General features: G+C 43.5%; 2 protein-coding genes across 3 annotated transcripts in view; both read right to left on the bottom strand.

Moving 5' to 3' along the window:
• Nucleotides 1-1064: 1064 nt before the first annotated feature.
• On the bottom strand, nucleotides 1065-4495 carry LOC142873703 (UDP-glucuronosyltransferase 3A2-like). The gene is made up of 3 exons (XM_076007899.1): nucleotides 4402-4495; nucleotides 3115-3334; nucleotides 1065-1341 (listed from the first exon to the last, which is right to left on the bottom strand). Exons 1-3 carry the CDS (start codon nucleotides 4493-4495, stop codon nucleotides 1065-1067), a joined length of 591 nt encoding a protein of 196 aa, XP_075864014.1.
• A 3828-nt stretch (nucleotides 4496-8323) lies between these two features.
• Nucleotides 8324-13145, bottom strand: part of LOC105855440 (UDP-glucuronosyltransferase 3A2-like) — a 31199-nt gene continuing 26377 nt past the window's right edge. For both annotated transcript variants that reach the window (XM_076007969.1, XM_076007970.1), the window contains exon 7: nucleotides 8324-11566. In XM_076007969.1, the coding sequence (XP_075864084.1) occupies nucleotides 11290-11566 (277 nt within the window). In that variant the 3' untranslated portion in view covers nucleotides 8324-11289. The remainder of the gene's footprint in view (nucleotides 11567-13145) is intronic.

A 13145-nucleotide genomic window follows, 5' to 3' on the forward strand; every position in this document is an offset into this window, starting at 1 on the left:
TTACGGTTTTCAGATTTCCAGGTTAATTTTTCATATGTAAATTTAAATTTAAAGCATTACGTTCTTATACCTTTATGCTTCCCTCAGATAGCCATGCCCATATGGAAAGGGAGGGTCAGGGAAACAGAGGGGTGGAGGAGAAAGGTTCACCAGGTATCACAAGGCTTCAGACCAAGAAACAGAAGATTGTGTTCCCCTCATGTCCGAGATTGCTTGCTGCTTCTGTGTGTAAACATAGGCCAAGACAAAAACATCAGAAAATTGTCCACTCTGGAGTATTATTTGGCCATTTTCCATGTTCTTCAGACATTACAGGTTGGATTACCCCAAAGCCACTCCCAGATGCCTTTGTCCTTGTCACCTGCCAATGCAGACACTTTCCAGCTTCCTTATAATCTTGACAGCCAGATGATGGAAGTCTGGGCAATTAGGACAGAAATCTCTTCACCAGTGGGTCAGTGTTTGGGTTGCAGGGGAAATATTCTGTGAAAGCTTTTACTTTCCTGGAAATCTGGAAACCCACAGTCTCCCTGCCTGATCAGCCAACAAGGAGCTATCTGTGGGCACCAGAGGCAAGTTCCAAATGTGAAGCTCTCCAAGGGAGTGCCCAACACTGAATGCATATGCATGGGACAGGCTTCCTGAGCCCTGAGTGTGCAGGAGCAGCAAAGACAAGGGAAAATATGCAAAGATATTCCCTGACAAGTGCTGACAGGAGTGAGGGCAAGATGCTGATGTCTAGACAAGAGGCTGGGACGGTCGGGCTTAGTGATGCTCAGAGGGGCATGAGCGGGAAAGTGGGCCTGAATGCTGAAAATATGAGGGTCAATGGCCCAAGTCACTCAGAGATAGAATCACAGCACAGCCCTTGCTGACTGGGGAATAAAGGACATAAGTCCTTGGTAAAGATTCTGCTAACAGGACAAAGCCCATCAGAAGGAATTTGTAGCAAATTAGCAAATAGATGTGATGTGGAGAACAGGGCTGCCAGAACTGGTGGGAAGCCCACAAGGAATGGAGATTGTGCCCACCAAACACACCATCTCCCAGGGTTGTACTCGGCCTCATGTCTCCTTCAGCTTCCTGGCCCCACACAGCCACCTGGACACCACCCCCAGCAGCTTCCCACAAAGCCACACGGCGCCCAGAGTGAGCCCCAGCAGGAACACGAAGACATCCAGCAGGTACTGCTCATGCCAGGGCTGCTGGAAGGCATAGGGCTTGAGGTGCGCAGCGCCCCCTGTCTGCAGGATGTGGTCGATCCAGCCCACCAGCCGCTGGGCGGGGGTCAGGGGGTGGGAGCGTGTGATGACACTGGCAGCCACTGTTGCAGACTTGTACCTGTGGGCAGAGATGGGGCGGGGCCGTTACTGATGTGACCTCACAGGATCTAAACATGTGAGCCTTTTCTATTTGATGCCCTAAAGACGGCATTTCAAGGTCAACTTGTTGGCCTGGTTACCAATAGTCTAGCTGGGTCCCATTGAAAAGTTCAAAAATGATGCCTACATGCAAAAATCCGTGCTTAATGCTGAAAGTTTCAAACTATATAAAGAAGAGTCAGTCTGTAAGGACTAGTCCCTGCTCCAAGGGAGCTTATAGGAAAATTATATGATGTAATTATTATATATACAACGGCTCTCCAGGAAAATATCCCACCATGTAATATGAAAAATTATGAATATCATAGCTGGTTACTTTCTGGACAGCCCTCAAATACATGGAGCACCTATTTTGTGCCAGTGTCTAGACTGGGTGAAAAATGTCAGTCTGGGGACTGCCAGGCCCAGGACAATGACTCCACCATGACTGACGTGAGTTCCTGTACCATTGAAGGATTATATTGCCCAGGGCTGACTTCCTAGACCACTGTCTGCAAATTTGCACCACAAGCGTAGTACTGTCCAGTGCTTGATTGAATTCTCTGTTGTCACTGTCTTGAAATTCTTAAACTTTACAACAAGAACCCTTACAATTTCGTTTTACACCAGGTCCCACAAACTAGCAAGCCAGCCCTGGGGATGTACAGTGTCTGGGGACCATCCCAGCCTGAATGACTCATTCCCAAAGGCCAGTGGATCATGGTCATTTAGGGTCTAAGACTTCAAAACTCCAAGGGAAGCTACAAACCTCTACTTTAGTACATGAATATCCACAACACAAGACATTGCAAATATTACAACTACTCTGGGGTTTTCTGACACCTACAACTTAACAACTGTTCTAGGACTAAGAAACATGAGCTAAGCGGTTCCTTACCAGTCATAGAACTGAAGGTGCTTCAATGTGTCCTAAGCCATAATGGTTATGCCCTTTAAAGTTTAATTAGTTGCTAAGCCCCACTTAGTTATAAGAAAGACAATGTATATTTATCTCTTGAAATAATGTCATTGTGTTGGATGGGCAGTTAGTTACCTAAAGGTCACTGGGACCACTCTATAGCTCACTTGACCAAAACTCATTAGCTGAAACTTCATTACTTTGTGGCAGGCCCTGTGCTAGGCACTGGGAACATGGTGGAAAACAAGAGAACACACTGCTATATTCATGAGGATCAACATTCTCTTCTCTCTAGTGCGGGGGACAGATACTAAATACAACATAAATAAATGAGGTAACTACAGCCCCTACAAAGTGTTAAGAGGAAATAATATAGTTGGGGTGGGCAGCAAAAGAGGCCAACTAGGACTTTCTGGCATGAAATCTATGAACAAATGAGTTAGGGAATAAACTGACTGTCATGAAGGGGCCTCTCTAAGAAGAGCAGGGAAGGAGTGTTAGAGAGCAGCATGAACAAAATCCCACGAGGGAAAGACTGTGGAGTATTTGGAGAACAGAAAGGCAACATCCTGTGCCAGCTGGATTCCACTAGAAGAACTGCAAACATAAGAGTTCTCAAAGAGCCCCTGTGTATGTAGTTTGGGTGCCCCAAACACAAAAGGTAGAAAGTTATTCTTGGTTGCTCTCAGAAGACACAGGTCAGCTCTTAGCATCACACACACATTATCCCATGTCCCGGGAAATACAGTTTGCATGGAAACACGGGACAACTCAGTGCCCTTAGTGTTCATGCCTCACTCACCCGAAGGCAGCACACACTTGACGGCGGCATACCTCTCGTCTTCTATGACTTGTTCCATCTTAAGAGCCAATGTCTCTGCCTTCAGCTCCTTTAAATTAATAGAGACACCAAACTTTTTGGCTTCTACTCGGACCATGTTTTCTGGCTGGTCTCCAAAAACAGGGATGCCCACCATGGGCACCCCGTGCTGGATGGCCTCCATGATGCTGTTCTGCCCGCCATGGGTGACCAACAGACGGATGCTGGGGTGAGCTGTTGCAAAGGAGAAAAGGGTGCAATATTGAGGATAATAGTTTTAGAAAACCAATTCAAGCAGGGAAGGCATGAGAAAAGGCCAAGGAGACACAGAGGTGCGTTGGAGCCATTGTATAGAATGATGTAGCATAGGGCACATCCAAGGAACCAGTTCCAAGGTGCTAGATTCCAAGCCATGCTGTGTATAGAGCCTTTTCCAAGCCCAGGTAAGACTGAGAACTCAGGAAGTTCTATAGAGAAGAGGGCTACAAGGAACATATCGCCCCTCCATCCATCCATCCTTCCTTCTACCTGTCCTTTCTGTGCTCTCTTTGCTTCTCTCATCCCCGTTGCCTCTCTTGTGTTTCTCTCTCTGTCTCTACCTCCTCAGTCTATCTGTCCTGAGCTCTTTGTTATCCTCTGACAACCAATTTCTTTCTCTTTAACTCCTGATCCATTCTTTGCCATCACAATCCATGTGTTGCTGGACTGGTATGGTAGTCTCCATCATGTGACAAGACCCTTGAAAGCTGAGGTATTTCTAGTTCCTGTCCCTGCCAGTGTGTTTCCTGTCATGAAACACTTTCCCTGCTTCACCTTTATACCAGATGAAGATTCAGAAAATGTGCAGTGCTACCCCAGAGTGCCTTCCGTGGCCTCCAAGAGCCTGAAAACACTTATCATAGATTCTGCTGAATGCTATGTGCACCCTGCCCCCTGAAGTTTAGGGTGAGCCTCTGAACATCCCATTGAGCCCTGCAGAAGGCAGCCCAAGGGCCCATGCTGTGGGATGGATCTCAGGCCTCTGGCTCCAGCCCTGCACAATGGGGAGCACATCCTGAAAAGGAAGATAGAGGTGAGGATTTTGTGTTTTCTGCAAAACTATCCTGTCCACCTGAGCAGTAGAGGCCCCTCTCTGCCCCACAGTCATGCCATTTTCTCTCTCCTCCAGCCCGCTACACAAGTGCAGGCTAGAAAAACCACATGGATGACCCTCAGATCAAGCACTCTTAGCCTGATCCCTAGAGGCAAGGGTAACTGTGCCACATGCCACACCTGCCTGCATTTTCTAGCCAAGCACTCACCCACTGTAGATACTGTCTGGATTTTGGCAGCCTCAGAAAGCAGGATCCCAGGGAGAAGGGAGCCCACTAGAAGCAGCACCCAATGCCCAGCCATGCTCTCTCTTGCAACAGCCACGGAGCCCAGCCTGGACTGCACACCCTGGGCCAGGCTAAGGGACCCTGTGTGCCTCAGTGCACGAAAGATGCTCACTGTGAGTTTGGGAAGAGGTAGGAGACCACCAGTATTCTGTCATTTCCTTTTGCAGTTCTGCCCTCCTCCCTGGGTGCTGCTCTATTGGACAATCTGCTGCCAAACCACCAGCTGTCAGTAGGAGGGGTTGACAAGCCGATCTTTAACCCTGCTCTGTCCATGTAATCACAGCACTCCCTGCCCAGAATATACTGTGAGCCAGGAATGCCAGGGACACTGATGGCACCTCCACTCCCAAGTGACCTGCCTGGTGCTCTACCTCCTTTCTAGCTGCCTATTCTATTGCTTCATACTGCCATCCTCACACCACTTGTCTTCAAGGACCTGCTTAAAATCTCTAGCTGGTGTCCCAAGCTCCTCTCTGTGGAATTTAATACTGAAAGCAAACCACTTTACCACCCCTGGACTGTCTCTCTGAGGACAACTTTAGAAGGTAAGATTCATGAAGAGGGCTAGTGCTGTGACTCTGGAAGTCAAGGTCTTTCCCTGGAGGACTGAACTTCTAAGGCCAAGACTATCATTCTAAATGAGCATCATAAAATAGGATGGGGGATCTTTCCATGAACTCCTCGAGCACAAGCTGAGGACAGTTTGTCATTTCACCCCCCTGTGCTGTTGGCCTGGGGAGGGCAGGGTCGCTATGCCCAGGAGTCACCTTTTTCCTCCCTATTCTCAAACCAACACTGGCCTAAGGATTGGCTTTCAGGGCAACTCTAAACAGGCAGAGAAATGCTTCAGTGGGTCATGTCTCCAGCTTAGGTGGGCCCTTGAATCCTCTTTGTACTATTATTGTCTTCAGTCTATGTGTGGTATTTTTTCATATTTATTTGAAGCATTACATTCTTATGTTTGTGCATCTGTCACAACTCCATGCCCATAGTGGAGGGGGAGGGAAGGAAAGAGAAATGTAGGGAGAGAGAAACACAAAGAGTGAAGAGAGGAAAGGTTTACCAGGCATCACAAGGCTCCAGGCCATCTATTATTCTCATACTTTTCATAATTTGTTAGCAAAAATTAGGATTTATTATCAAACTGCAAGCTCTTCATTTATTCAACAATTAAATTGATAGGAAATTTTTATGCCAGACATTGTCCTGCTGGGGAAACAGATGTTAAACACACTAACAAATGAGATATATAGTGTTGATGGCACATGCTACAAGAAAAATCAGACAGAAAGAGATAGGAAAGGGTGAGTATCAGAAGTGCCAACATTTCAGATAGCATGATGGAAACCATGCTAAAAAATCACAAAATTATCAGAGATATTTGAAAACAAAATTTCATGATATTCAGTAGTTACTGTTGCTTTGTGGAAGAGTTATACTTTACAGTGATTCTATAAAAAGACACTCCTTGTCACTTAAGGTGTTACATTCTGAAACATTTTCACATGAACTCTCATGATGTCTGGAATTTGCTTCAAAATATTAGAGGCAGAGTAGGGTAGGGAAGCAAGTCCAGAAGTGGGTGTGAATACAAACAAAAGAAAATTGGTCAGGAGTTATTAATCATTGACACATTGTGTTGGACATGAGGAAGTTCTATTTTTATGAAAGTTTTAAATCTTTTGATAAAAACTTTTTACAACTTCCCCACCATGATTCTATTTTTCCTCGTTATTATGGAAATTTGGGCTCTATAAAATTTAAGGCCACCTCGGTAAATGCATACACATTTACAATTATAGTTTCGGGCCCTATACCTTCCCAGTGAAACAGCTTACTTTCATTATGAAACACCAATTTTGTCTCTAGTAGTACTTTTCACCCAAAGTCTATTTTGTTTGATGTTATTACTATTTAGGTTTTATTTTCCATTATAATTACATGACCTGTCTTTTCCTATCCTTTTATATTGAACTCAACTGTATCTTCATATTTTAGATCAGTTTGATATTTTAATCAAGTCTGTCAATTTTTTATCTGAACTGGAATGTATGGATTTAAATATGCCATGCTTCCATTTCTCCTACCTATTCTGTTTCTATCCTCTAATTTTGCTTCCTTCAGAAACTCAATATTTTAGGCCACTAAACTTACTTCTTCTAACTTGTGTATAGACATGTCTTTCTCACTGGACTTAGACAAACTGTTAAGCAGTGTTAACCAGTGTGCATTGAACCTGCTTCACACAGACTGTTTTCCAAACTCATCAGCTCAACACAAAAGATTGTTTCTTTTTTCAGTGGGTTTTTAAAAATATTTTTCAGCATATTACAGGGGTACAAATGTTTAGGTTGCATATATTGCCTTTGCCCCACCCTACTCAGAGCTTCAAGCGTGTCCATCCCCCACATGGTGCACACCATACCCATTAGGTGTGTATATACCCACCCTTCTTCCCCCTTCCCATCAGCCCAACACCCAATTAATGTTATTGGTATATGTGGACTTACGTGTTGATCAGTTAATACCAATTTGCTGGTGAGTACATGTGGTGCTTGTTTTTCCATTCTTGTGATACTTCACTTAGTAGAATGGGTTCGAGCTCTATCCAAGATAATACAAGAGGTGCTAGATCACCAATTACATTTTGTGGCTGAATAGAACTCCATGGTATACATAGACCTCGTTTTATTAATCTACTAGTGTATTGATGGGCACTTGGGCTGTTTCCACATCTTTGCAATTATGAATTGTGCTGCTATAAACATTCAAGTGCAGATGTCTTTTTTATACAATGTCTTTTGTTCTTTGGGGTATATGCCCAGTAATGGGATTGCCAGATCAAATGGTAGTTCTACATGTAGTTCTTTGAGGTATCTTCATATTGATTTCCACAGACGCTGTACTAGTTTGCAGTCCCACCATCAGTGTAGGAGTGTTTCTATCTCTCTGCATCCATGCCAACATTTATTGTTTTTGGACTTTTTGATAAAGGCCATTCTTACCAGAGATAAGTGCTATCTCATTGTGGTTTTGATTTGCATATCTCTGATGATGAGAGATGTTGAGCATTTTTTCATATGTTTGTTGGTCATTATTCTGTCTTCTTTTGAAAAGTTTTTGTTCATGTCCTTTGCCCACTTTTTGATAGGGTTGTTTTATTTTTTCTTGCTGATTAGTCTGAGTTGTATATAGATTCTTGTTATCAGCCCTTTATTGGATGTGTAACATGTGAATATTTCCTCCCATTCTATAGGTTGTCTAATTGCACTTGTGATAGTTTCCTTGGCTGAGCAGAAGCTTCCTAACTTGATCACATCACATTTATTTATTTTTGTTGTTGCTGTGATTGTTTTGGGGATCTTCTTCATAAATTCTTTGCCTAAGCCAATGTGTATAAGAGTTTTTCCAACATATTCTTCTAGAGTTCTTATAGTTTCATGCCTTAGGTTCAAGTCTGTTATCCACCATGAGATGTTTTTTGTGAAAGGTGAAAGGTGTAGATCCTGTTTCAGTCTTCTACATGTGGCTATCCAATTTCCCCAGCACCATTTATTAAATAAGGATTCTTTTCCCCAGTGTATGTTTTGTGTGTTTTGTCTAAAATTATACGGCTATATGAAGATGGTTTTATATCTGGATTCTCAGTTCTATTCCACTAGACTATATCTCTGTTCTTGTGCCAATCATATGCTGTTTTAGTTACTATAGCCTTGTACTATAGCTTGAAGTCTGGGAAATTGATGCCTCCCAATTTGTTGTGGGTTTGTTTGTTTGTTTGTTTGTTTGTTGCTTACAATTGCTTTGGTTATAGGGGTCTTCAATTATTTTTTCTAGATATGTGAAAAATGATGTTGGTATTTTAATAAGGATTACATTGAATTTGTAGATCACTTTGGGTAATATAGACATTTTAACACTGTTTATTCTGCAACCCTATAAGCATGGTATGGTTTTCCACCTGTTTATGTTCTTTGCTGTTTCCTTCTTCAGTATTTCCTAGTACTACTTGTAGAAGTCCATTACCTCATTAGTTAAATATATTCCTAAGTATTTTATTTTCTTTGTTACTATTGTGAAGGGTATTGAGTCTTTGATTTGGTTCTCAGTTTGGTCATATTAGTGTATAGGAATGTTACTGATTTCTGTATATTGTTTTTGTAACCTGAGACTTTGCTGAATTTGTTTATCAATTTCAGTTGTTTCATGGCAGAATCTTTGGGGGTTTTTAGATATAAGATCATATTGTCATCAAGGAGCAATTGTTTGACCTTTTCTGCCCAATTTGGATGCCCTTGATTTCCTTCTCTTTTCTGATTGCTCTGGCTAGGACATCAAGCACTATGTTGAATAGAAGCAGTAATAGAGGACAAGCTTCTCTGGTTCCAGTTCTAAGTGGGAATGCTTTCAGTTTTGCCCCATTCAGTATGATGTTGACTGTGGGTCTGTCATATATGGCTTTTATCATTTATAGGTAAGTCCTGTCTATGCGTATTTTGTTAAGCATTGTTGTCATAAAATGGTCTTGAATTTTGTTGATGTTTGTTTTTCTGTGTCTATTAAGAGGATCATATGGTTTTTGCTTTTGCTTCTGTTTATGAGGTGAATTACATTTACATATTTGCATAGTTGAACCATCCCTGCATCTCTGGGATCAAGCCCACTTATTTGTGATGAATTATTTTTTTTTGAAAAGCACTTGAATTCAGTTTACTAATATTTTTTTAGAATTTTTACATCTATATTCATCAGGGATATTAGTCTGTAGTTTTCTTTCTTTGTTGTGTCCTTTCCTGGTTTTGGTATCAGGGTGATATTGGCTTCATAAAACATAAAAACAAAGGATTGTAAGAGGAGTTTAGTAGATATTTTGGCACACATCTGGTACTTATATTTTTATTAATGAGAAACTCAGTTATGTGGCTAGTTTTCTCTTCTGGTTGATATTTTACTGCATCTGTTACCAATTACAAGATGATTCTGGAGACCCCAGATGGAGAAAGTCATCTGAATGTTCCATATCCTGCATCCTGACACCTACCTTAGCATTTTCTAAACCTTGAGACCAACAAGGGGGGAGAGCTAGCAAACAGTGTGTAGGCTTAATTGAAAACACTATCCATGAATGCTGAGGTGAATTCTAGCACCTAGGAGCACGTCTGAAATCCTTGTTCTACTATACACGTGGGGACATTTTCAAATGAACACACATCTCCTTCTCATTAGTATAAAATGTTTTGCACAGAGGAAAGAATCAATTGACTGAAAAGAGAATCCATTTGGAAATCACATTTCTACACAACCATAAATAGGGTGGCTTACACCCTTCTTATAACACTTAAGGCTTAGTGTCCACTGGTTGGTGACAACATGTAGCCCTCTCTGTGCCCTCTTTGGTTCCACCGCCTTGGTTCCATGATTCCTTCCCTCTTTTCATCTACACAGGGATCAAGGGATGGGACTGCATCACTGAAATCACTTGCTCCCTTGGCCTATCTAGGGGTCCCCATCACACTCAGAAAGTCATTGAGCCCAACTCAGTGCCATGTGCTTCCTCAGGCCCAGCCAGAGACTACAACCAAGAAACAGAAGATTGTGTTCCCCTTATGTCTGAGATTGCTTGCTGCTTTGGTGTATAAACATAGGCCAAGACAAAAACATCAGAAAACTGTTCATTAAGGAGTATTGTTTGGCCATTTTCCATGTTCTTCAGACACTACAAGTTGGATTACTTCACAGCAATTGCCAGATGAGTTCTGACGTACTAGGACACGTCAGGATTGTCCCCTTCCAATCCAGCACTGGCAAGGATGTCTGGATCAGAGCTCCAACCTCATAGCTAAACTAAGACATTTGGGATCTGGCTAAGGGTTCAAGGCAACACAGAGGACAAAAGGACATTCCTAGGATGCTCCTGTCGGTGATTACCAAGGGACTCTGGGGATGGCACTTAGCTCCATGGGCTGGTGTTAGGGCTAATGAAGCTGTGGCCATGGGATTGATTTCTGCAGGGTAGCAGCCCTCCCCCAAATATGTCCTGCCACCCCTGCCCCGGCCTCCTGCCTACACACAGTCATGCCTGAAATCCATGTCACCTGCCATTGCAGACATTTTCCAGCTTCCTTATACCCTTGAGAGCTATGAGACATGACAGATGACAGAAGTCTGGGCAATTAGGACAGAAATCTCTTGGCCAGTGGGGCAGTGTGGGTTGCAGGGGAAATATTCTGTGAAAACTTTCACTTTCCTGAAAATCTGAAAACCCGCAGTCTCCCTGCCTGATCAGCCAACAAGGAGCTATCTGTGAGCACCAGAGGCAAGTTCCAAATGTGAAGTTCTCCAAGGGTGTGCCCAACACTGAATGCATATGCATGGGACAGGCTTCCTGAGCCCTGAGTGTGCAGGAGCAGCAAAGACAAGGGAAAATATGCAAAGATATTCCCTGACAAGTGCTGACAGGAGTGAGGGCAAGACGCTGAGGTCTAGATATGGAGGCTGTCATGGTCAGGCTTAGTGATGTCCAGAGGGGCATGAGAGGGCAAGTGGGCCTGGAGACTGGAAATCTGAGGGTCAATGGCCCAAGTCACACAGAGATAGAATCACAGCACAGCCCTTGCTGACTGGTGATTAAAGGACATAAGTCCTTGGTAAAGATTCTGCTAACAGGACAAAGCCCATGAGGAGGAATTTGTAGCAAATTAGCAAATGGATATGATGTGGAGAACAGGTTTGCCAGAACTGATGGGAAGCCCCCAGGAAATGGAGACTGTGCCCACCAAACACACCTGTCTCCAAGGACTGTGCTCGGCCTCAAGTCTCCTTCAGCTTCCTGGCCCCACACAGCCACCTGGACACCACCCTCAGCAGCTTCCCACAAAGCCACACAGCGCCCAGAGTGAGCCCCAGCAGGAACACGAAGACATCCAGCAGGTACTGCTCATGCCAGGGCTGCTGGAAGGCATAGGGCTTGAGGTGCGCAGCGCCCCCTGTCTGCAGGATGTGGTCGATCCAGCCCACCAGCCGCTGGGCAGGGGTCAGGGGGTGGGAGCGTGTGATGACACTGGCGGCCACTGCTGCAGACTTGTACCTGTGGGCAGAGATGGGGCGGGGCCGTTACTGATGTGACCCCACAGCATTGAAACGTGTGAGCCTTTTCTGTTTTATTCACTAAAGACTGTGTTTAAGGAAAATTTGTTGCCCTGACTGCAATAATCTAGCTGGGTCACTTTGAAAAGTTCAGGAATGATACCTAAATGTAAAAAATCCATGCTTAATTCTAAAAGTGCCAAACCATATAAAAGTGACTCAATCTCTAAGGGACAGTCCCTATTACAAGGAGCATTACGACATACCACAAGAAAATTATATGATATAATTAATTATTATGTGTATGCAGGGAGCACCTACATTGTGCCAGTGCCTACAGTGCATGAAAAATGTCACTCTGGGGACTGCCAGGCCGAGGACAGTGACTACACCTTCCTGCACCAGTAAAGGGTCAGGTTGGCCAGGGCTGAATTCCTGGACTGCTGTCTGCATATTTGCACCACAAGCGTAATCCTATCCAGTGCTTGATTGAAATCTCTGCTGTCACCGTCTTAAAATTCCTAAAATTTACAACAAGTAACCCTACATTTCCATTTTGTGCCAGGGCCCACACTTATGAATCTGGCCCTGGGGATGCACAATGTCTGCGGGAAAATCCCACTCCGGAATTACTAGTTCCCAGACAACAGGAAATCATGGCCATTTGGGGTGTAGGTCTTCAAAAATGCAAAAAACAAAAGCTACAAACCTGTTCTTCAGGAAATGAACATCCACAAAACATGACATTGCAAATATATACAATTCTTCTGCAGTTATCTGACACCTGGAACCTAACTGTTCTAGGGCTAAGAAGCAGGAGCTGTGTGGTTGGTTAGTAGTCATCCAGCTGGAAGTGCTTGAGTGTCTCCTATGTTCGAGGCAATAAGTTAAGCCTTGAAGATTATGCCCTTGAAACTTTAATTATTTATTTTCTCCTTCTGTGATATAAAAAAGAAAATGTACATTTCCATCTTCACATAAGGTCACTGTGCTGGATGAGCTGTTAGTTACCTGGAGGTCACTGGAGCCTTTCTATAGCTCAGCTGACAAAGACTCATTAGCCACTTACTTTGTGGCATACCCTTTGCTATGCACTGGGAACATAGTGGAAAACAAGAGAACATGCTTTTATATTCATGAAGACCAATATTCTTTTCTCTCTAGTGTGGGGGGACAGATAATAAATAAACCATAAACAAATGAGGTAACTACAGCCCCCAGGAAGGCTTAAGGAGGAAATGATATAGTTAGGTGGGAGGGAGAAGAGGCCAGCTAGATGGTCTAGGATGAAATATATGAACAAACGAGTTAGAGAACAGACTGAATGTCATGAATGGGGCCTTTCTGAGAAGAGCAGGGAGGGAGTGTTAGAGAGCAGCATGAACAGAAACCCAAGAGGAAAAGACTGTGGAGCATTTGAAGAACAGAAATGCAAGATCCTGCCTCAGCTGGAATTCCATAGAAAAATTGCAAACATAAGAGCTCTGACAAAGCCTCTATGTATGTGGTGTGGGTGACCCAAACACAAAAGGTAGAAAATTATTCTTGCCATGCAATTTAAATTGCTCTGATCTTGCTCT

The sequence above is a fragment of the Microcebus murinus genome, chromosome 11 (assembly GCF_040939455.1).
Source record: "Microcebus murinus isolate Inina chromosome 11, M.murinus_Inina_mat1.0, whole genome shotgun sequence".
Taxonomy (NCBI): Eukaryota; Metazoa; Chordata; class Mammalia; order Primates; family Cheirogaleidae; genus Microcebus; species Microcebus murinus.